Raw genomic sequence first — 23,862 nt, 5'->3', positions numbered from 1 at the left:
ATATGGATTCTTATCAGTTGCATTAACTGTTACCACCTATAAAGTATAAATGAAAAAAAATGGTTTCTGAACAATTTTAGTATGATCCATAGTTATCTGGTAAAATTTGTCTGGTGCAGGTAATTTTCAATGTTACCTGCACAAGTGCAAGTATGCAGAAAAAGGTCTTTTGAGCCCTAGATTGTAAAGACTGGACTTTGAAAGGAGTAGAAAAACATGATGAACATACATTTGTTGCTGAGATGAGATAAAGAGAGTATACTATTAGCTGAAAAAAAAAGACCAAAATGATCTATACGGCTACAAGATAGGTCAGGAGGAGTTTACACTACATGAAATGCCTGTAACACATCATAAGTCTTGGGACACAGATGAATTGGCTGTCATTTAGACTAGGGTTCGAATCTGTTGATATGCCATTTATCTTGTGCCTAGGAAAAAAGCACTTAACTCCACTTTCCTCAGGGTTTGGATCTAAAGTAGCCCCTAAAAAGAAGTGAAAAAGACCCTGAATTGTTTGAAGTTCGTACACCAGAGTTCAAACTTCATTGAAACAGTACTCACAATTCAATAGCTTTATTCCAATTGATGACGTAACCAGACAGCACAAAGGATTCGATGTTAGCGATGTGAACGTTGCCGCGCTCAGTCCCAATGTAGAGCCATTTACTTTGGAAGGGTAGATGACAGTAGGTAATCCTGAGGAAAACAAAAAACAAAACAAAAACACAGTTACAAAATGAAGTGGCATCAAAAACAGCATTATTGATACAAAGTGCATTTACCTCGCTGCCTAGTCACATGTCTGTGGGGTCTCACACCAGAAATCATGGGACATTTTACAAGAAGAAGGCCACAGATACTGCCTAAATTTCAGTAATGTCTGACTAAAATCTTCTGTCTCTACAATATCTCTTATTGCATGTACATGGCTTGAAGTACTAGTATCAACTTGCAACTTGCAGACAAATACTTCAGCCTGCAGAAAAAAATAAGTTGCAATTTGGTATGCGAATAAAAAGTAGTAGTGCTGTATTAAGAATCACAAATAGCAGAATACAGGAAATTGGGACTTTGAGTCCTTCGGTATTGTGTAAGACAACTTTCACCTTCAGTTTGTTCATTAAGACTTATGTAATCCAGTACATATGAGGGACAGAAGGAAGGTTCCTTGCCAATGACTGGAATTACTACATACAATCAGAGCAGAGGAGGTACATTGGGCAATATTTTGTACCCAATTAGGTTCAAATAGTGAACGAGAGAGAAGGAAATATCCCAAAGGCAACACTTTTCTGAAAATGCAGAATGTTTTTCCTGTAGCCTTTTGTCAAGCCAATCGCACACAATACTACATCATCAGGATAGCCCTATAGTATTGTGTGCAACTAAAATAAAAAGTTCAATATACAGGTGATTAACACAGTTCCGAGCTCTGTATTGGCACCTGACTGAAGAAAAAGAAAGAAAAGAACACAGCAGCAAAAATAATATGTTTTTCCCAGTCAAGAAATACACTATACCGCCATACACATATGTGCCTGAAATATAGTTAATAATATTTTGACCCTTTAGCTATTGTGGGACTGCAATCAGCTCCAACAACTGGAAATTTTCTAAAGGGGAAAAATGAGAACACAATTGTGATAGTTAGCAATTCTCCAGAGTACTTCAAACCAAAAGGTTGTAACCTAATGACCTCAATCCAGATCTCCAATATAAATTATGACTATAAAAAGCCCATTTCAGCCCCCTTTACCATACTCAATAGAAAATTCCAATCAACAAATTCCTCTGAAGAAATCCGTTCTGTATCAAAAAATTATATTGATTTTGTAGCAATTCCGATAACAAGGCTAGAACACCCTGTTCCTGTATGTGACAGATATAACCATACCTGCAGCCGAGAAATTGCAAGGAGATCGCAACAGTTTTAAAACTGGATGACTTAGATACGCAGTGAAATATGCTAGCAGTGAGACTGCCCTTGTCTGTACCCACCTTTCTCTGTTGTACTTGAGGGAGTGAAGAATCGCAGGCCTTTTCTGGCGAAGGTTCCACAGATGAAGGCTGTCATCCGAGCACACACTCACCAGTGCACCCTGTTAACCAACAGAGACACACCGTCAGTCACATATAACACGGCTTGGACATACAGATGAACCCCCACAAAGCTTGCTCTTACATTTGTTGGTTCAGGGAAGAGCATGACGCAGTCCTGTCAGGTCTACTTTCCCTGAACCTTGAGTTAAAAGGATCTGCTGTGCTTTTGCCCTTCAAAAGTTCTGTTCTGATCATTCCTGACTTTTAAGTCACAGTTACAGAATGGCATTTGCATCCAATCTAAAACTCGCTTATGTAATATCGCAGTAACGTTTTAACAGGCTTACATGGTAGGTTGACATTTTTCAGTTTTATACCATATTTTCCGTTCCAATAAATTGGTGCCTGTAACATGTTGGAAGAAGTGTTTTACAGAGTTTCGAGACAACATTGATTTTTTTCATATACCAAAGCACAACTGAAAACAATAGATTATTTTGCAAAATAACTTCCTAATTTACAATCAAAGTTTAGCATGCTGATGATGGTTATTCAAAAAGGTTAGGAATAACTCAATGCATAATAAGATTGGATAGTTAAAAATTGTGCGACAAAAGCTAAATACATAAACTGTGACATATGGCATACATAATATGGGAACAAATTCTGAATGCCAATTGAAAAATTTTCTTGGGATCTTTATTGCTTCACCTTTGGTGTAATAAGCATAACAATAATCTAGTTGCTTCAGATTCTTCTTCAGGGGCAATTAAAATGACATTACTTCACAAGGTGTTGAGCCTTGGAAAGCAGACATGTTAGTCCAGCCTGTGCGTTACCTACCTCATTAACCAGGAAGATGAGTTGTAGAACTGCTGCATCGTTGTCGTGCATAACGTGACAGTCCACACCAGGACGGCCGAATCTGCATGTCTGGGTTAAGGACTCAACTTAGGGTAACAACTATACACATCTAGAACATTAAAAACCTTCTAGCAACAAACCTTAAACACTTGGAAGGGCTAAATCTCAGGTCACTAGGATTGAAAGAACTTGTGTTTTATCCAATGGGAGTACTACACACAATGTGTTTAGAACATCAACAACCTTCTTGTGACATAAATGGCGCACTAAGAAGGACTAAATATGAGGTCACTGGGGTGTGAAGAAAATGTGTTTACTAGTACATTGCTGTGAAAGGCAACTGCAAGAAAACTTCTTGTGATATACATATACTTAACCTTGTTACATACACTTGCAGCTAAGTCTTGCAAAAGCAACCATCTCCTGATTAGCATTTATAGTGACATAGAAGTCATATATCTTTCTTGACACTGATATTTTAACAACACTACATGTCCCCTCTCTAATAGTTATGGCACCTGTAATTTCTTTCTCTCTATATTGCCGTACATTAAAAAGTCATTACACAATCAAAATGTCATCAGAAAAGGTTAATCAATCTTGTTCCAGTTTGAGTACAAATGTAAAAGACATCAAATATCTAAGGTTAAGAAACAGATGGAAATTTTGAGTTATATCACATAATATAGATGTGCTAGTGAAAAAAAAAAACAGGACAATATCTATTTCTTTCTTGATGGAGATACATGTACCTAATGATGTAAATAATAGTAGTCTACCTGGGCATGCTGTGACATTTCATCATGTCACATGTTGGCATCTGTTAGGAGGCATGATGACAATGGCTCATCAGTCTTCTCATCAATTGAAAAGGTCATTACTGATGAAAAAAGAGATGTGTCTGTGGCGTCTTTCAAAGGAGTGACAGGAATATCATGCATACTGAAGGCAGAACGTAGCCTGACCAAACGATTCTTCATGATGTCACTTTGAGTATGCTTTACTGAAGAAAGCAATGACAAGTCACAAAGTAAAAAAAAAGGCAAAAGATCATGTGAAATGAAAGTTCTACATCTAGAAAAATCTAAGCAGTTTCTGCGGTGTGTTCTCTATTACACTTGGACATATTACCCTTGAAGTGGCAATTTCATTAACAAGTTTCAGTTCATTAGAAAGCTGCAAGGGGGATTCTCCAAGGTTACAGGCCCCGAAATATTCTCATTTGAAATTTAGAGCAGGGCATTATTCAAACATCGAGTCAAAAATTATGTTATTATTATAGTAAAAGCAGAAAGCAGTCCAAAAATCAATTGTAAAGGTTAAGTACACGTATATTGCTGAAATTGCAGTAGTGTGCTCATCCCTGTCACTCATCCAAGACACCTCACCTGCACACTGACAGGTAATAACATTCACCATTCCATGTTGCAGTATTGGCCAATAGCTATCAGAAAGGTTGGCCAGGCCTATCCTTCAAAGGCTGGCAGGCCTTCAGCCTGTTTTCATGTAACAGAAAGGGGCATCCCCCGAGAACCCTACCCACCGGCTGGTACCGTTGTATACGTGTGTTTCTTCAAGATAGTCTTGGCCTTTCATTCCCGGCGCCTTGAAGAATATGGCAATAAAACAGCCGTGCCAGAGTAACGGAAGCTTTGCATGCAGGCAGCGATCCACGGTGGCTGACAGGTTTCACAGATCGTTTTTCAGCCACCATAATGCAGGCGTACCCAGCAGTCATTCCTGGTTCCCCACTGGCGTGTAGCCATGATGGCGAGGAGCAAGCCATCACCGCGTATCCTGGCTGGATTAAGCTGCCATAGTAAGATGCAGGCAACTTTAATGTGTCTACTCTGGTGAGAGGTATCAACATCAAAACAACAGCAGTCTTAGACCAAAATACATTAACAGATTTGAGAGTGGCAGTTGCATGAATGTGATGGATTACTGTTTCCAATAGTGACTGTTTAACAACAGCAATGTTGTAACATCTGGTGGTCATAACATTATGCAACACTTTCTTTGTAAGGTATTATTTCCAAGCTACCTGGACAATTTTTGGGGGCACATGCAGGTATAAAGTTGATAGGTTGTACATCACACTGACTCGTATTAAATAAGAAGAAGTTTTTTTGGTTAACAAAAATTCTTGTTTGTTCCCTCATGACAAACATTTAGGTAAATGATTAATACAAGACATACTCAACATCTATATACCCCTTCAGTGCACCAGCTTCATCTAATTAACATTGAAGATAATCAAAACTTACACAATCTCAAAATTCTAATTCATTTCTAATCCAAACCATTCAGTCCCATGAACTCAAGTGGTGTTGACCTTAGTGCTGATCTTTCTACACTCACATGTACATTGTACATGTACCAGTGTACCAGACATTGATATCAGTTTATTTGTATATGCCAGAAAAACAAATAATGTAATCAGATAGTAAACCATGTGCAAACCCTACCGTTCATAAAATCAAAGTACAGAATGGTGTATTCACAGCAAATGGAAAGTAAGGTAAAGTTCAATGAACAACAATGACTGTTAATCTAAAACCAGTAAAGCAGTCCTTGAATACAAACATTGTGGAAAGTCCCTATTGACTGACGTGTGCTGGTTGACCTTGTCACCATATGTCCTGCCAGATTGTTATTTCCCTTGATAGCTTCAAGTTCGGTCAGGGGAACCCATGTATAAATCACCAGGGCTATCCAGAGGGAGTTCAAGTACAATCAATGTATTGTGCGCTGCCAAACATATTAAACCACTGCAGCAATTCACTGGCTCTACACAACAAGTACATTAACTGACCCAAACAAACTTTTTACTGTCATGAAATTTGATTGACATTTTCCATCCATTTTAGTTGCAGCAAAGAAAACCTTTCCTCTTTCAGTAAAAGGAAAAAAAAAACACTTCAAAGACTAAGATATGATTTGGATAAACTAGTAGGTTTGAGGGTTTGACCCAAACACTTACATTTGGCTCCACAACTTTTTTTTCTCATGTCGGACCAGGGCATTCCAGGGCGATTTCAAAAAAACGCCCTGGCCCGGATCCTATGTCCCAACTGATACACACTATAACATAGGCCAAATATATCTCCACCTCTGCACAGTTTTTCTCAAAAGACAATTCTATCTTACAAAAACTGCAACAGATTGTCCCTTGTTGTAGCTTCCTTTCAAAACTGATTAATTGAATCATGCAAATAAAATTAACATGGGAATTTTTGTTCTTTCTTATGTGTACAGACATTTTCAAACATGTCTTACAACATACAAACCCACCTCTAGTTATTCATTCAAAGTACATTTGTATTTCATGTAAGGAATGCCCACATTGATATTAAGCATTGATTATATGGCTAGGGGCATAACCCATGAAACTGTCCAGGTGTCCCAAATCTGACAGGTATGCTGACATGGCAAACATCATGTGGTTAGTGTTGTGGGGAGTCACAGAATGGTGGTTACCAATTTTGTCAGACAGAATTACATAATGTGATGTCATAACACCAATATTGCAAAAGCATACCTATACATTGTATGTAGATATAAGCAGTCAACTTTCTTGCATAGGAGTCAAGTTTACATAGTGAATATATGTCTCACCCTTACTGGTTCTCTCGTTAGAATCTTAGATAATTTTGCTAAATTAACAAATAAATATGCATATTTATCTTTTGGTGCATCTGTTTTGATACATATTTTGGAAAACAAAATTAATCATATCATCAAACCGGTTAAAGAACAGTGTTTACACCATAACAGGTATTACATATAAATTTTTGACATATTTGTCAGCGTAGAATATCTAGACTCTTCAAACGTAAGGACTATAAACAGTCAACTTTGTGGAAAAGACTTAACTTTACTTAACCAACACCACGTTTAATTGGGACTTACCCCAATTTAATAACAGTCAACTTTGTACACTTTATACATCTATGGGTTGCATTTTAGGGTGATTTTTCAAAAATAAAACTGTCCAACTTTGCATATAATAATGATACAATCTTCAAGAAAAGCATCTTTGCCAAGTACGTTCAAGGTTATATTTTTGGTGTATATGTATGGGTGCAATGTACTTCTTTTCAGATATTTTAGGACTCCACTTCCATTTCCAAATCTATCTGCCATGCCTGATGATGGACAAAAAAATTCCGTGCACAAAGGTTCCTCAAAATATTCGGCGTGATACCAACGTCATTGGAGACGACATGAACTGTGCCTAGGCTTTTGACTTATGGCCTTAGAACACCATATCAGGCCAGGGTTTCCCCGCTGGCTATAGTTCCACTTTAACTGCCTTGCATGTCATTTCCGCGCTCACGTCAAGACTTCATCAGTTTCAAAAATAAACCCGATCCCCACGGATCCAGCCCATCGTCCATCCCTCCCATAATAGCCGGGAACCATCCACCTACCTCTCCTCAATGCTAGCCATGTTGGCCCTCACATGTACCTGACATCCTATTTATAACATATTTACACACAGGAGATAAAACTTTGCCGGGAATTTTCCCGACTCTCCCGGGATCGAACCATGACACCCATCTAAGCTAGCCGTGGGCCCAGGATAAATAATGCAGCAGTGCTAAATATAGATCGATAGCAGCTATGAGGTCCAGAGCTAGTGGTGAATCTTAGCTGTATCATGTAATTTGTACCTGGCTCAGGTGGTCCCGTCTTGCAAAGCTCTAAGGTGACTGTCAGGTGTGTGTGGCTAGTTCTCTGTAAATTATTATGGCAGTGCCATAATCGCGCACCTTTAGGCTACAATAACGTTGTGCATTTATGTTCACATGGAGCCAAATGCTGTTTTGTCATAACATTCTTCATGGGTCATGTGTTCACCTACACTGCTTCATTACCATCAGGGTTGTCATATATAGAAGTATTATTGATCAGCAACGGGCCACCCCTCCCAGACCTGACTGAGGCATTGTTACTTATCTTCAGGCAACTTCATTTGACCTTGAAGAAAAACATCTCCATTTCTTCTAACAGTCATGAAAAAAAGCCTGGGGACTATAGACAACTGCCATCTAGTCTTGACATGTACTATTTCACCTTGCCTGAACAAAATAGATAGGACTTCTAAGGAAACAACTGTTGCCACAGTATGGGTATTGCACTGTTCTTGTCATATCTAACACAGTATACAGGAATCTATGACACATTGTGCAACAGGAGAATCTATATTACAAATTGTGCTGACTAAGAATGTGTACCAGTACCCAGTACCAGTACAGTACTGGGAAAATAATTCTGGTATAAGGGCACATCAATGTACCAGTACTGTACCTGAATAGAATAACGCTGATAACATCCAACTAACTTTTTATAAGTTTTAAGATAAAACTTCAGCACTGGAAAAAGATGATAATTTTACAAATGTATTGCCAAGTCTACACAGAAGAAGAGACACATAGTTGCTTCTACTGTACCTTACATATATACTGCCATACATAAGTGAGTGCTACCCCTGCCTATATAGAGATTGACTAAAACTTTATACAATATTGATCACAACCTGGTAAAGACATTCAGTTGAAATAGAGACTCAACTGATCATCCTGCTATAGAAATAGCATACCAAATGGTGGATACAGTTAGATCTGCTAGTAAAAACTTACATTATCCTTTGCAAAAGTCCTCTTTGAATTGAAGAGAACTAGTAGTACATAAAAAGCAATAATGGTTTACAGCCCAAGTGGTAACTGAAGAGTTTACATGTGAAATATTAGTTATAACAGATTGTGCATGGCACCGTGCCAGACTTCAGAGAGGCCTTACACCACAGTTAGTGGATGTTCTGAGGCCACCTTACAGGTAGTTAGAGCACACTTAGGTTGGGAGTTAAAGCGTGTGTTATTTTAAAGCATGTGTTATGTGGAAGGGTAGCTATACCGCCTATACAGATCAGGGCTCGAATTAACCACTTGCGCACCCCTGCCGCGCAAGTAGTTTTCTCCGTGCGCAAGTTGTTCAGAAAATCAGGTTGCACACGGCGCAACTTGATTTTTTGGGTAAACAAAACGATTCTTAAGATACAGGCCCTTTACTAACAAGATATCAGAAAATGTACACCCTGTTTTGAGGATGAACGCCTTTGGTAAGCCCTAATTTTCCGCCGGAAACTTCACTCAAAGTTCAAAATTTGCGGATTTCGGCCGCTATAGAGCCGCCATTTTAAATCTACCTTCAAGTCTCGCGCAAAATCTCGCACTTACTCACATCTGGCGAATCGCGAGAGTCATACCCCATTGGCCGTGACGTGGAATATCTGATGACCCAACGCTGTGTTCGTGGCAAAAATCATGCAGCAAGGCATCAAACTTTGACAATATAAATACGAAAACTCATCGACTGCCTAACGTCCTTGCCGATAAGTACATGTATAGGCTTATTTTGAAGGTTTTTTTTTTTGCTTGTTTGGGACAATACTGTCGATGGAATGCGGGAAAAACAGCTAGTGTGACGATGACTATACTGGGGAGGGGTGCACGGTCTGCACTGTTCAACGGAGGTCGCGATTTTTTCACGGTTCTTTGAGATATTATATTTGTTGCAGTCTTGAAAGTGGCGCAACCTGAAATGCTGATGGCGCAAGTTGGTTTTTGACTCAGGTTGCCGCCTGCGCAACCTGGCTAAAAAAAGTATTTCGAGGCCTGCAGATACAAACTTACATGTACATGTATTTGCCAAGTGAAAGTGAAGCCGAACTCCTTGACTTGAAATGACTGAAAAAATACTATGAATCTTTGGTGGAAATACCATCATTTTTTTTTTAATATACAACAATCTATTGCTACCCACAGCTGTAGTATTCAGTACTGTGTAGACTTAAGATTTACAGTGAATGCACATACATGTAGAAACTACGAATGTAGTTTCCATTGCTTCAGATATATACTTAATTTGCAGCAGTTCTAAATAATCAATTCCAAGGGGAGATATGACACTGGTATTTTCAATATGAAGCAGCCCAACATCTCACACCTGAAATTCTAGTCCAATCCAGAAGCCAACAGACACATCTGCAAAATCTTATTTCAGAAGCCTAGAAAATTTTGTGAGCATTGCACTTGTGACCATAGTATGCTGGATATAGTTAATGTTCTGTATTTATGTGCTAAAACTCCAAAATGGATGAAAAGATGGAGAGGTTTCTTACAAACTAAAACACTAGGCCAGCTTCACCTGATAAAATCCTTGCTGTATGATGACTTACTGAAGAAATCAATCAAAATTCCATTTGTATTTACCTGATATAGTTCTGTTTTATATAACAGTACAAGAACATTACCACAAAATTGCAATACACAACATGAAATGAAAAGAATGTCTTAAGAATTTGCAACTATTTCAAGGGGAGGGTAGTTCACTGATGAAGCGGTATCCAAGCACAGGTCTGGCAAGGGCATGGTGCCCCTGTTTATGTAATGACAGATAAATGCATTAATCCTGGCCTGATGTGTCATGCATCATGCAGCACTATGATATTCTAATCTCATCATTACACAGAGTGAATCCATTTCACCCTCTTGCTAATTGCCCGAAGATTATGGGTCTGATTATGCCTGGTGCAAGATGGCTTTGGAGCAGAAAGGACTGATCGTCAGGAGCAAGCTCTGTGGGGGATTAGGTGCCTAATTGGAATATATCTATCCAAACAACTGACAGAACTTATCATACCTGACATGGCAGGGTCACGACAAAAGTTATTCAGGAAATGAAAAAAATTTTTAAAAACTGTCAAATAATGGTCTATTGTACCATACCATTTTACTGTGGCCAACTGTGATAGGCTTAAAACTTAAGGCGTGGCCTGTATATGATAAGAAAATAAGGAAAATCAGTTTGCTAAGCTGAATTGGGCTACCCAGGAGTCTGAAATCTCAATCAATAAAAAATAAATGTGAAATGAAAAAAAATATGTCCATGTAACACTATTCCACAGGTTGACTTGTCAATATTCCAGTTGAAAGGAAGTTTTGCTTTCCTACCACCAGTGGATGTAATTGTCCATGCCCCAAATATCCCTATTTTCAGATTTGGTTTACAAGAAGTAGACAGCTCAACAATCACACAACCCCACACACTGTAAATCACTGATGTGAATTGCCTTCCCCTTTGCCCTCAAAACTGGCCGGACTCTGCATATTGTTGGACTGATTGAAGACGTCTTGGAAACATATCAATACAGCCTCATTTCTGGAAACTTCCATTTACTATTAACATTCCAACATGCTGTCCTGACTTCATAGTCAAATATGCCCATTATACTCCTAATTTGTGCACAAAATATCTGATTTCTTGAGATAAATCCAATCTTTATGTTTAATGACTCTTTTAAATCAGACATAACATATGAAATTAAACACTGCACTGATTAGGTCTCTGCCCTGTCAGGATTGAAATGAAGCAACATTTAATAACCGTGGACGACATGTAAAATTCATAAGAACATGATAATAACCTGCTGGCAGCTTGTTTAAACTTCTCACATCGATGCATCCGTTGATTTGATAATCCAGTGACCTAGAAAAATACTCACTGTTCATTCAGCACCAAGGACAGGTGCCACCATATATCACACTGTGATTGAGAGAAGAAGGTCTATATCTATCCTCCCATCTTTTGGCATCTGAATTGCACTCTGTGATGTCGTACTGTATTTATATTTCAGCCATACCATAGGTATGGTGAAATATATTGTATTCGTAATGTTTCTTTCTTTCTTCTTTCTTTCTTTCTCCTGTCAAATCTTCGGAACACGGTATCTCCGTTGTTCCTGAACCGATTGACTTGAAATTTGACACAAGGGTAGAGTGGGTCAATATCCCCAGACGTTTTTTTCATTTTTTTCATATCTACCTTTAAAATGATTTTATTAAGGTTTTTTGGTCATCTTAAGACCAAAACTGTATATTTGGGCCCCCTGTACCCTGGTATTATAACCGAATGAGCTGAAATTTGTCACAGATGTGCTTTGATAATTCCCCCATACAAATTCAATACCACTTTTGGTGTACAGTATAACGAAATGCTTATTTTTGCGATTTTTTGGTCATTTTTTGACCAAAAAAGGACACTTTTGGCTCCTGTACCTTGGTTTTAGAACCGGATGACCTGAAATTTAGTATAGGAGTGCCCTAGACATATGCGCACATGGATTCATTAACAGTTGAGGCATACAGTACAACAAAATGCTTAATTTTACGATTATTTGGCCATTTTATGACCAAAAAGTACACTTTTGGCTCTTGTGCTCTGGTTTTAAAACCAAATGACCTAAATTTTGGTAAAATGGTGCACCAGATATTCATTCAAATGACACATGTATAATTTTTGTCATAGACTACGTCAAAATGATAGATTTGGGGATTTTTTTTCCAATAGCCACAGGGGTCAATGACCTTAAGGTCGTTGACCCCAGCTGCAGATTGCACCTTCTGGCATATATGTCTATTTAATCTAATTAGATAGGTAACCAATCACTTAGCCTGAATCTATATCCTAAAGAGGGGGGGGGGAGGGTGACAGCCAATCAGCGAGTCCGGTGTTATCTGGAAGAGTCCATTCTTACACGGAGGGGTTCATTTTTTTTAAAATTCATCCTCGGACTGGTGAAGTCTTTCAGTGGGTGTATTTTTGGACAGGTCTATTTTGCAGTTTTACAGAAGGTGTGCTGGAAGAGTCTATTCTCGCACGGAGGGGGGATTTTTTTAAATTCATATTTTGGACTTTGGTGACTTCTAGTTTGTCAAAGTCTTTCAGCAGGGTTATTTTGGACTGGTCTAATTTGCAATTTTAAATGGGTGTGCTGGAAGAGTCCATTCTTGCATGGAGGGGGGATTTTTTAAAAATCTATTGGCTTTTTTTTAAATCCATTTTTGGGACTTCAGTGATTATGTCAAAGTCCTATTTTAGCGGATGTATTTTTGGACTGCTCTACTTTACATGGAAGAATCCATTTTTTGCACACGGAAGGGGGATTTTTTCAAATTCAGTTTGGACGGGTGGTGATGATTCAAAATTCAATTTTTAGTGGAAGTGTTTTTAGACTGGTCTATTATACCTTTTCATGCACTGGGACCTTTTTTGCTGAATTCAATTTTGGATTTGGTTTCTTATTCAAAAGGCCAAGGTTTCAGTGGGAGTATTTCTGGACTGGTCTATTGTGCAAATTCACATAGGGTGCACTGGAGTCCATTCTTGAAGTTGAACGGGGGAATTTTGTAAGATTCATTTTTGGGTTAAACCGCCATTAGTAAAAGTGATTTTTCAAATGGGTGATTTTGAAATAGTCTATTGTTGCATGGGGAGGGAGATGGCTGAAATATGCTGTATTTGCTCTCAAGCAAATGTCGGCCTTTCTAGTTTTTTTTCAATCTCTTACAAGAACAGATGTTTGAAAACTGATACTATAAAATAATCGACAAGCCAGTCTCCAACATTCTAATTTAGAGCGGAAATCGCAGCCCTGTTGTATTGATTTTAGCTAAAATTACTGGATCCTGATTTCCAATTGTGTCTATTGAAATACTGTATATGTAGTGATCTGAGAATAAACAAAGACTTAAGCAAAGCTTCAAAGAGAATTAAGAACAAGCAGGGTTTTAGTATAATGCAGTCATCTATATTTCAAGCACACCTCTACGTCATGTAAAATATGCCCCTTAGCATGCAGGGTGCGTATTGCAGAAAGGTCAAAAGTCACCCTAGTGAAAGAAAGGGTCCCTGCAGGCAACATGGAGGAAACCTTGTTGCCACACAAAAGCAATCACAGACTGACCTTTAGGTACATGAATAAAAATACTTCCATATTCCTCACATACATCTCACAACCAACGGTCAAGAGGATGCACCTGGTGACTTGCTTAAGGATAAGACCCAATCAGTTTTTACAACATTTGAGCTGGAGGAATGAATAAGAAGAAAGGGTAGCACAGACCTGAGGGAATCACAAAGTGAAATATGGTAACAGATGGCTATACCAATCTGCAGGGAATGGATTGGAATTCAAACTGACGTATTTGTTACAGCATGAAAGGTAATTAACTCCTTGTTTGTACTCATACATCTTTCACCTGTTGTGATCCTTACAGGGACAGGTATCTGGGGACTTAAGAACTAACAGGAAGATTCTTTTGGCTTAACGGTGAAAGGATGACAGGAAAGGAAGTACATCTGTCAGGAGGAATCATGACAGAGGAATTTTCAATGACAAATGGACAGCAGAAAGAAAATATGTTATGTTAAACATAACCACCAACATTTTCACACATTCATGGTGAAAATGGGGTACATTATGTTCTTGGCTGTATTATCATTTCTTTATTTGAGGCATCATTCTTAGTATTGCTTTGTGTTCTAGATGGTTCACTGTCTGTATCTCTCTTGATTTATCAATAAAATTTAATAACAAAAACATCTTCAAACATTGACCCTCATCAATACAATCTGTTCCTTCCCTCTGCATGTTCTAGTAATATTATAAAGCCAACTTACTGCAAACACGTGACTTTTCACAGTACGACTGCTGCAAGCTTTATCAGTCAGCGTAATTTAAATCAAATTTAGCCATTAGCTTGCTGTTATATCAAACAATATGGCAATAAGACATTTCTTGAATATCAGTCGGATCAGCAATTACTGCAATGCTGATATCCATAAAAGGGAAAACTATGATAGGCTACCTTTGTGCAACTTTATACAATGTATGTGGCACCTCATTGCCTTCCTTGGTAATGTAACTGGAATTACAGCTTTTAACACAATTTGGTGGGAATTATGTGAATCGCTAAATGGTCCTGGAAGATTCTGTAATGGTAAGGCCTTGGAAAAAAATGTTGTGTTTCCTGTTTTAGTCCTGACAAAGCAGGGTCAGCAGGTAGGGATTATCTTTTTTTTTTGGTAAGTTTTTTAGGCTGGCCAAAACTCTAGTGTGACAGAAGAACTGCATGAGGACACTAAGTGTCTTTCAATGTCAATCTTGAATGTTGTGCATAATAGATACACTTATCCTTCATTAGACAGGACAAGCAGTGTTTTTACCTCAGTAGGAAACAGACTGAATAAAAATTTTAACTAGAAGCTATGTCACTCCACTGCCAAGCCAAAAAAGTCTAGGGTCGGCAGGTTTTTAGGGTAGGTAGATAAACAAGAAACACAACATTTTTTCCCTAGGCATAACTGTTATTCCTGTTATGAGAACTGCAGCCTGTGGCATCTACAGGCATGCATGTGTCAATGTCCTGATTGAAACTATCATTAATTGGATTAACTAAATAAGGTATAAATTATTCTAATAAATGATCCAAATCATAACATTTGAGAGCAAAAATAGCAAAGGGAATGTAGTTGATGCAATCAAGGCAAATTTGTAGATAAACATTGACCTCTGTGGCAGATCCACATGACATTGTTGTATGACATCATACCACCATGCAAGGCTGGAAACAAGCTGGGCACACCAAAACTGGAGCTGTACATGTGCACGTTAATTACTTCTGAAGGTGGATGTACAGGTGCATTTTGATATTTGTGTAAGGTAATATACCATGGAACAATAACATGCAGCATATTCCTGAAATTTAGGTCTTAAAATGATAGAAGCTTTGTTGTACATGTGTAAAAAATCTGGAAGATAATGATATAGAACTTTATGTTCAAATTGAAGAGAGGCAGTAAGGTTTGTAAGTACATTTTGCCAATTTCCTACTTTATCTTCATTAGACTCCTATTCCCAAAAATGAATTCCGAGCCCTGACACCAAGACGTTGATGTATTGAATTACTTTAATGCTGGAGAACATTGTCCTTCAGAACTTCCCTTGTCAAAAATATATGATCTACAGATCTATCCGTACAAAGAAAGATCACAGGCATTTGAGGTCTGTGTGCAAAATGGTGACAACACAGATTTTTTTTAACATTTGAAATAAAACATTGCATTCTGTATCTTGAAAATTTGCATCCAGTATTTCAAGGAACAAAAATCTAACAATATGCAGTACTTAGCATCCATTGGTGTTCACCAAGTTTTTCCACCCAAGACCAATGCATCCCCAATACCCAGTAGATAGACTGATTTGTTAGTTGATGTATCACTATCGGATAGTACTGTAAATACAGAAATGTTCGCGGTGGATTAATGTTCGCGGTTTTCGCGGTGACCACTTCGCCGCGAATTTAGAACCACCGCGAACATTTTTCTATCATGGTATGAGACTGCAGTCTATGGTGTTACCGCGAAATTAAAACCATCGCAAAAAGTCCTTTTTCCTGCTACCGCGAAATTAAATCCCCGCGAACTTAAATGCATTTACAGTATATTGTACATACAATACAGTCAAACCTGGTCTACCGACCACCTGTGCATAGCGACCCACTGTCCACTACGACCGCCGAAAAGCGGTCCCTTGAATTTTCCCATAGACGTAAGCATTAAGATTTCTGTATATGACGACCACTGTCCATCGCGACCCCGACCACCACTAAAGGCGACCGCACGTTACCTTAACACTGCCAAAACGACCGCGGCATGTGATTTTGTCACGCTACTTTAATGTTCACAGCGAAAAATGAGCGTAATTGCCACAAATTATTTACCGCTATGCCCCCCTCCCAAGGAGGTAAAAATCAGATTTCTAACCTCCTTGTTACTACAAATAGCGTAGTATTTACGATAGCTATTCTTCGTCATTTTCCAGGCTTTTCGAACATAAACTTTTAAAAAATGCATTTTCTGTCTTAATAAAACATCGTGGCCCGTTGTACTTCCCGTGAAATACGTAAAAAAGTTATTTTTGTAGAGCGCGGTTCAGAATCGTGGCGTCTGCAGGTCGGAAATACGCACCTCTGATTGGTTGAAGCCACCAAAACAACAACAACTGAATATATAATGTCGGGGAATCCCCAACAAAATCGCGCTCTGATTGGTTGGAGCGGTGCATCATGGGAATTTTGCTGGCTTGCTGCTAGCTCCGCCGCCATTTTGTTTCAAAGAGTTACATTTTGAAACGCAAAAGAACGCTATTTTCCACGATTACATTGCACCATCCTAGTTACAAAATGCATAATCCAAAGAACTTTCCGTGGAAACACGCGTTTATATGTGAATTTATGGTGTCTCTAGCGTAATTTTGGGTTTCGATGCAGGCGTAAATGTCGCCGACAGAAAAAGAAAATAATGTCGCATTTTTCTGGTCACACAAAAACAAAACTCCCGCAAAGAAGAAGCCTGCAACATTTTCAGATCATAACGATTATGTTTTGGGTAAAAATGTTCGTGGATGTAAACGATGTGCCGGCGTGCAGCCGCGTGAAACCTCAGTTATAGAATATTTCGTTTGTCACAAGGGCCACCGTGAGTATGAGAAAAAATTATGCCAACACGCTGCAAATTATAGCCGGACTATTGCCACCGTTTTTCTTTTTCAGATCATTCTTATGAAAGAAATACGGTACTTCTCATGTGCAGGCTTTTATACATTTCTCCGCAATAGCACACAGGTATTAAAGTAGTAAAGACATGGATAATAAAGTCTGTGGAACTTGATTGAATTGAAGACTTGTCAGTTCCTTTCTTTACTGCCGCCATGTTTTTTTTTCTGTATAAAGACCACCTATGTATGAAGACCACTTTTGCTGGGTCCCTTGAGTGGTCTTCATATACAGGTTTGACTGTATAGACAGTATATTACAAAGATAAAAAACAGTGATATTATGATCAAGCTGTGCGAGATCAATTTTGACAGAACTCCATGGCCCAAAAATTCCTCCCCCAGATAAAGTTTCAAAACTGACCAAAAATAAGAGTTATGGTGATCAGAAATCATAAATAACTGTCAGCGCAAAATTCCCAAGGCTCCAACTGGTCAGTACATGAAAATTCATCATGTTCATGTTATGAATATTTGATTGAGAACTATATCATCCAGTAATTTGTATTCATCTGCAGTATCATATGCAGAAAATCAGAAGCACAGTAGATCATTTTATGACCCTATCTCAGGGTTGTCTCAGAGAATTATGAAAATGGGCCATTCCGTATGATCAGATAATGTTCCTCGAATCGCATAGGTAATAATGACATTTGGCCAACCAATCTTTGCCATTTTGCTCTTTTTCAGGTTAACATGTCTTTCTGTTATTTTAGAAATTGGAGAGAAAAAATGAATCATTTGCAGCATTTAAACTTGATAAAAATTCTATCCTCACTGTCATGTACTTGATATGCCTTCTTTCAAATGCAAAGCAACTAGTCTAAGATTGCCATGTAAGAATTTTAAAAAGATGGAGTTACATAATGCTACTTAAAATGGGAAGAATAAGTGTGATGGTATTTAACTTCAATCTTAATCTTTTTGGCTAGATAATTTGTGCACAATGTTCCTTTACTTAAGTAATGCACCAGTTCATGTAAATCCCCAGGGGAAGGAGGTGGGCACATAGTGGGTAAGTGACATGAGACACATGTCAACTGTCAGGTTTCCTTACAGCACGCATCACCGACCTGTCATTCTGGTACCCATTACAGGCTACAGAACTTCCGATTCAGCTATAACATAGAGTTTGGTTACAACCATCGTACTCTGGGACATTATCACTACTCTCCAAGCAGAGGTTAAGCTCTGGCTGTTTTTCTGAAGTTTTTTTATCAGGCTTTCTATTTTGCAATGTTTCTTGATGTCCACCGTCCCCGATAAAAATGACTAAAAAAATCTGCTTGGAGAGTACAAAACGGTGTCTTGTTTCTGAAAAGACTGTCTTAGATCCTTCTTATGGCTGTTTCTGTCACAGCCTGCTTGAAAATCCTACAACATCAAAATTGTAAGCGGACCTACAACGAATGTCGCCACACCGTTACAATGTGTAACATGGTCAAGCAGAGTCAAAGACCGAAAAAAATTGCTGACACACCCAACCCTACCATGTCCTTCATTGATATACTTGAGACAAAGTCTATACAATATACTGTTAGAACTCCACAACTGGACATCTTTTACTTTTCACATCCGTCAACTTACTCTTTTATGGGCCTATCTTAAGTTAATCCATGTTAAACCAAGGCCAGAATCTTATCAGTACTGGCCCCATAATGTTCAAACAATTTTAAAATAACATATTTCATTGCTATAAGATTCTTGCTATAAAAATTCAACTATGCCATAAAATATGATATGTGCTTTTGCAGTTGATTCAAATATAATCTTTGGACTGTTTTTTTTTTTTTTAAGATAAAAAAGACAAAAAAATCAAGTCTCAAATGAACACATTAAATCAATGCGGTCCTAATTCTAAATCAAATCTCTTTTTTCAGGCAGTATGTAGCAAGACTGATTGAATATTTAGAATACAGCAAGATTGGCACAGGTTACCAACCATTGTTTGGAATAGATATATCCCTGTGTCAGCATCTCTGCAATATTCATTACGAGTAGCAAAACTTGCCGGAGTGAAGCCCCTTACTCCATGGCTAGTTGCCTCGTGATGTGATCGTTAAACTCGTCGGAGTATTAAAAGCCGCCAGATAATCTGGTAAAGTTCTCATAAAAATTCTAACAATGAAAAATTTCCGTCTTGTCTGCAGCTACATGAAGCCATAAAATTGCTATCAATTCCACAGTCATTTTCCCTGTAGCGAATTTCCAAATCAGTCCTAGCCAATAACTAAACCTATGTTGCTCTCTTGAGTATATTACAGCTTCTGAATGAGCGACTAAGATAGCAATTTATTTCTTACAAAATACAAGGCAGTCATTTGTTCTTTGAAGAACTTCAGGTATTACAATGTAAGTTTTCATATACTGCACAACACCATCAAGTAGGAGACATGATTTCCAAGTTACCACAAAAATGAGCTCATTAAAATGCACATGCACCAGGATACTTCCCTCCATTAGGTGCAAGTTCATCATTATGCAAATCACATTTTAACCTTGAATTGCAACATGGTCAAAAGATCTAGAATAATTGGTCTATAAATGCAAAGGTTGACAATATCTATGTCAAATTTATAGTTTTTATACTCCATATTATGTAATTGTAATGGAAGCCATAAAAAACTATGACAATCCTCTTCCAATTATCAGATAAATAGCCCAAAGGACAAGAAATATCTGAATCTGATAAAATCATTTTAACTCCAATTGCTATCTTATAGCTATCATCTTTCAGTAATGCAAAGCTTTGAACAGACACAAATTGAATGTACTAATAGTATTACTAAGATTGGAAAGATTAATTTCTGGACAAGAAAATATACCTCAAGCCATATATAACTTTGGCTACCACGGACATGGCATTGCACTCGTCTCAGCCACATATGCATTCTACTACATGCACTAGTAATATACTTGATAGAAGATATGTAATATTTCTTGTCTTTAACTTTGACTTATCATCGAGACTAGTCTAAAACTTCAAAGCATGGTTGATAAGGTTACCATAAAAAAAGAACAGAATTGATATTGATATGTACATTGTTTTTACAAGTAAAAAGGCAGAATGTAAAGGTAGTCCAAAAGCCTTTTTGAGGCTACAGTGGCAGTGGGTTCATATTCAATGTGTTTAAGGCACTACTGCCTTCTACATGTACATGTACCTTCAAGTACCCATTTTACACCTGGGTGGAGTGAAGAAAGTTGTGTTAAGTGCCTTTCCAAGGACACAACGTCTCACCAGAAATGGCAAGAATTAGACTCGTGACCTCTCAAAATTCATGTCCTCCAGCCCAGCCATTCTCCCATTCAATGCTACTCAAGCCATAACAAATGACATCATATTTTACTGTCACTTCGTCTGGCACAGCTGGATGTTTATACAACAAAGGTTCTTTGACCAAAGTACGTCACACACACAGGTGTGAACAGTAATTCATCTTAGAAATGACAAGTTTCCTGGAAAACAGTAATATGTATATAGGTCAATTTGATGGCCACTTACATATCACGCTTTCCACGTCTATTTATGTTTGTATTGAAAAGGCAAAGGTAGTCCTGTATTGGCTAGTCTGTGTAACACAAACTCTGCTGTCCGGGGCTGTAACTGGCCCCTCCCCACTAGTAGGCAGGTGGATGTTGGGCAGGCTGCTATAAGTGAGATTTAATCAGGCTAAGTATTGGCCATACAGCTGGTGTTGTCCATTGTGTCTAGGGCATGGCATTGGAAGGCATCCCTCTCCTCCCTCAGTTTTTCAGGCACCCACTTTAATTTTACACCCAGGTGTTAACTGTTAAGTACTTAAAGTTAAATGCCTGTCCCAAAGGTACAGTGTCAAGCCAGGAATCCAACATGTATTTACAATGTGTCCAAAAATATATAACGATAAAGCCACAAGTCTACAATGAAAATTTCCACACTACAAATACAATGATGCAGTTATGTTGCATTACATAGTACAGTTGCATGATAGTACATTTGTATGTACATGTACATGTACCTGTCTATTTTCTCAATTCGTATAAAATACAAAATATTTCTTGGAAATGGCTTGGGAAGTACACACATACAAACATGGCCTCACAATGAATTAACCAATCCTGTGGCTGTGTTCTGCTTACATCACACACAACAGGTGAGAACACATACACATACACACTGACCCTGAAGTTCAGGTCAGACAGAAGGTCAAAGGTCACCGGCGGTGTATAATCTGAAGTGTCAGGTATTGACACTACTTCTGCTGCTGTTTATCTTGTAAATACCCAACCTTTCACTCAACTTGATAAGGTACACCTGTGTGAGAACATTACATCGCACCACAATCATTGATGCACCTTTTGTTTTGTTTTTAAATTCAATTCCAATGGCATAATGACAGAAACGTACACTGACAACTCTCGTTTTGTTTCCATACCTGTGAAGTTTTTCTACCAGTGTCATACTTAAGAATATGAAGTATAAGAGAAAACGAAAACTATTTCATTCTTGCCAATAAGAGCTAAAAATAGCAAGCAGGTACCAGGCCATGACCTTTGTACTGTTTGTTGTGTATTTCTACAGATACATATCATACATGCTGATAACCAAATAAGAAAGTCAACAAAAGTTGCAAATGAACTGCTACACTACAGATATGAAACAAAGCCTGTTTGCGTTTTGTGAAAAAAAAAATCAGAAACTTGTGAACAATTGCATATGAATGGCTTTACTTGAAGTTGATAAATTAATGTATGTTTATTTCCTTTTAAAGTCATGTATCTAATTTGACATAAAATGAAGCAAAATAACTTGTAAGGAAATAGACCTGGGGTCGAAATACTTTTTTCTGCATACCTGCACTGGTGCAGGTAACATTTAAAATTACCTGCACCGGACAAATTTTACCTGCAACACTCTGAACTTAGGAAGTATGGATCATATTAGAATTGTTGAAAAACCATTGCTATTTTTGATCTTATACTTAAAAGATAGTAACAGTCAATACAGCTAATAACAATCCACATGCACCTACATCATAGAACATTTATGTATAAAACCCAGTACATGGATCAGTACAGGTTAGGTGCAGGTAGACAGCAGAAATACCTGCACAGCTCCAATTGTACCTGCATAATTTATGCAGGTGGCACTTCAAACCCATATAGATATAGTTTCTCTAACTACTTGGCAGATTATTATACCAATACAACCTTCTCATGATGTAACTTATTACATCATACCCCAAATCTACCACCAACACATGTCCACTATGGAACCTGCAGCCCGAGTTCATGCCCAGGTCTCGACACGTCTAGAAAAGAGTCACATACATCATCAGATGGGGCCTTACAGACAGCGCTTTTGGTGCCAAACCTCTTCACGTAAAAGAACCCAACACACTTAGCGATAAGGGTGCACTACATAGGGATGACCCAGTGTGTTAAGCTGAATACACAAGCCGTAGCAAAGCCGCATGGCACACAGCTATGGAAAAGCGTCATCATGCCTTGTCCTCGGTATGAAGTCGACCACTTTACCATCTTTTCATGTTCAACACTCTTGATATTACACGGTGTTCGAACAAAAACAATTTGGTCCCGTACACTATCTGCATCGTTGCCCCAATGTTGGCAAGCTTTGCTCTATACAGGTGCCTCAGAACATTTGCTACTTGTAAATTATTCATCATGCGATTGTACTTCAGGAGAAGGCTGCTGTGTTGAGCTTTCCTTTCTTAAGAGAATATGAAGAATGGTCCAAAGTCAACGTCTATGGGGAGCACCACTGATTGATAACCATTTAAAAACAATGGTCAAAAGGATGGAGGCACAAAAGTCCGACTGAAGAACTAACAGGCTTAAGTGTACCCCTAGCTAATAGCCCTGCCTTAAACAATACCATTTTATAAATTTGAATCTAAATGCTTTACAAACACTGACGAAGGCATTAAGACAGAACATTTGTAGTTACAAATCTATTTTATATGTGCTGATCTCTACAATAGGGACTGAAGTAATCAGTCTTCAGACGACAAACTCTCGTACTGAAAACCACCTGAATTCGATTGCAACCCTTTAATATGATGTCCTTCTCTGTTGTAAACAATGTTTAGGATCAAAACAGCTGAAATTGACCCAAACAATCTTGTACCATTTTACAGCTTTTCTCTATTTTGTGTCCAAGCTGTGCCAACAGGACATCTCTAAATGCAGCTGTGTTCTTAGATACATACAAGACAAAAATGGCCTCCTGCCAATGGTAACATGTGGTTTTGTGTTCACCCTCATTTCACAAAATGCACTTATCTGGTATAAGGAACTACATGGATTCACATGGTCATTTTACCACTGAATCATACACATCACTTCATGGATAAAACCTACCAACATTTCTTGTTTTGTAGTAGCAATAGATTATTTGGCCTGACATAATATTCAATAACAATAACATGAAAGGAATACCATTCATTATAGCTACTTAATTGTGGATTATCATATCAATAATTGGGGTA

The 23,862-nt window shown here is 38.1% G+C and overlaps 1 protein-coding gene across 15 annotated transcripts in view; it reads right to left on the bottom strand.

Moving 5' to 3' along the window:
- The window catches only part of LOC118422738 (syntaxin-binding protein 5-like), a 62,801-nt gene that overhangs the window by 36,051 nt on the left and 2,888 nt on the right, over positions 1-23,862 (bottom strand). For all 15 annotated transcript variants that reach the window (XM_035830466.1, XM_035830468.1, XM_035830470.1 and 12 more), the window contains exons 3-5: positions 2,887-2,968; positions 2,002-2,102; positions 565-699 (exon numbers count right to left, since the gene is read on the bottom strand). In XM_035830466.1, the coding sequence (XP_035686359.1) occupies positions 565-699; positions 2,002-2,102; positions 2,887-2,968 (318 nt within the window). The remainder of the gene's footprint in view (positions 1-564; positions 700-2,001; positions 2,103-2,886; positions 2,969-23,862) is intronic.

This window comes from Branchiostoma floridae, chromosome 9, assembly GCF_000003815.2.
Source record: "Branchiostoma floridae strain S238N-H82 chromosome 9, Bfl_VNyyK, whole genome shotgun sequence".
Lineage (NCBI taxonomy): Eukaryota > Metazoa > Chordata > Leptocardii > Amphioxiformes > Branchiostomatidae > Branchiostoma > Branchiostoma floridae.
This window is presented reverse-complemented; position numbering and strand designations above follow the sequence as displayed.